This window comes from Sinocyclocheilus grahami, unplaced genomic scaffold, assembly GCF_001515645.1.
Source record: "Sinocyclocheilus grahami isolate Dianchi unplaced genomic scaffold, SAMN03320097.WGS_v1.1 scaffold33774.1, whole genome shotgun sequence".
Taxonomy (NCBI): Eukaryota; Metazoa; Chordata; class Actinopteri; order Cypriniformes; family Cyprinidae; genus Sinocyclocheilus; species Sinocyclocheilus grahami.
The window spans coordinates 644-1,745 of record NW_015521941.1 but is presented as its reverse complement, the minus strand read 5'-3'; the positions used below and the strand labels follow the sequence as shown (position 1 = coordinate 1,745).

The window sequence follows — 1,102 nt, the reverse complement described above, 5'->3', positions numbered from 1 at the left end:
CACCTGGATGATGCGACGGCAGCCACAGGACAACGGCGCCAGTACACTCACCACACACCAGCTACTGTCAAAAGTATAACGAGTAAATTTATTATATTCAGTGCATCTGGTGCTTGTTAATTTTAATTTCTGCCTCTATGTGAGAAGTACAACTTCATGATGCATAGATGCATTTGTCAATGTTCATTCTGGAGATTTTAAATAGTAAAGGTTTCCCTATCCTCAAGACAATTCTGAGTTGACCAATCTCTGTTTTTCTCTGCAGGTCCTCCTCAGTTCACTCGGACACCCGTCGATCAGATAGGGGTTCAGGGGGGCGTGGCCTCCTTCGTATGTCAAGCCACAGGAGATCCACAGCCTAAAATCACATGGAGCAGAAAAGGCAAAAAAGTCACCAACCAGAGATTTGAGGTAAACACACCTCAACTGAACAAACACAAACCATACAGACAGCTTGCTTACACATTTGCTGCAAGCAGCGATACAAGGTTGTAACACTACTAAAGTGAGATTCCCACAGTACACTTCCCATAACTTCACACATTTGCCCTGGCTCAAAGGATGCCATACACATGGTCTATAAAGACACACAAGCTATTTAGGGAGTTACTAACACATTTGCCTCTCTGTTGGTGTGTAGGTGATAGAGTCTGAGGATGGTTCAGGGTCTGTGTTGCGAGTGCAGCCACTGCGGACCCCCCGTGATGAGGCTGTGTATGAATGTGTGGCATCTAACGAAGCAGGAGAGATCAGCGCCTCCACCCGTCTTAGTGTTCTCCGCGGTAGGCACAGATCTGACTAGAAGCTTCTTCAAGAGTTAGCTCTTACTTGGACATCTGAAGTGCGTTTCTGTCAAGCTTGCTTAAAACATGGCATCTCTGAGTATTACTGTTATTTTTAGAGATGCACTTACATAGAATGTCTGGGAAATACCGATTAGAAGATAATTGTTTTCATTCAGTGAATAATAACCGATATAATGGAGAATATACAGGTTTAGGCCCATGCTGAATCTCTGAATCAACTGTGTGCACTGTGGGGTACATTTTGTTGAGATCATGTATTAAACTGTGTTTTTAAACATGTTTAATGCCAAGGACCC

At 43.6% G+C, this 1,102-nt stretch overlaps 1 protein-coding gene across 1 annotated transcript; it reads left to right on the top strand.

The window, feature by feature from the left end:
- Positions 1 to 265: 265 nt before the first annotated feature.
- Positions 266 to 802, top strand: LOC107580455 (receptor-type tyrosine-protein phosphatase delta; the record flags this gene model as incomplete). The annotated part of the gene is made up of 2 exons (XM_016266156.1): positions 266 to 411; positions 641 to 802. Coding segments are annotated over 2 exons (308 nt in total), but the record flags the coding sequence as incomplete, so codon positions are not given.
- Positions 803 to 1,102: the final 300 nt, after the last annotated feature.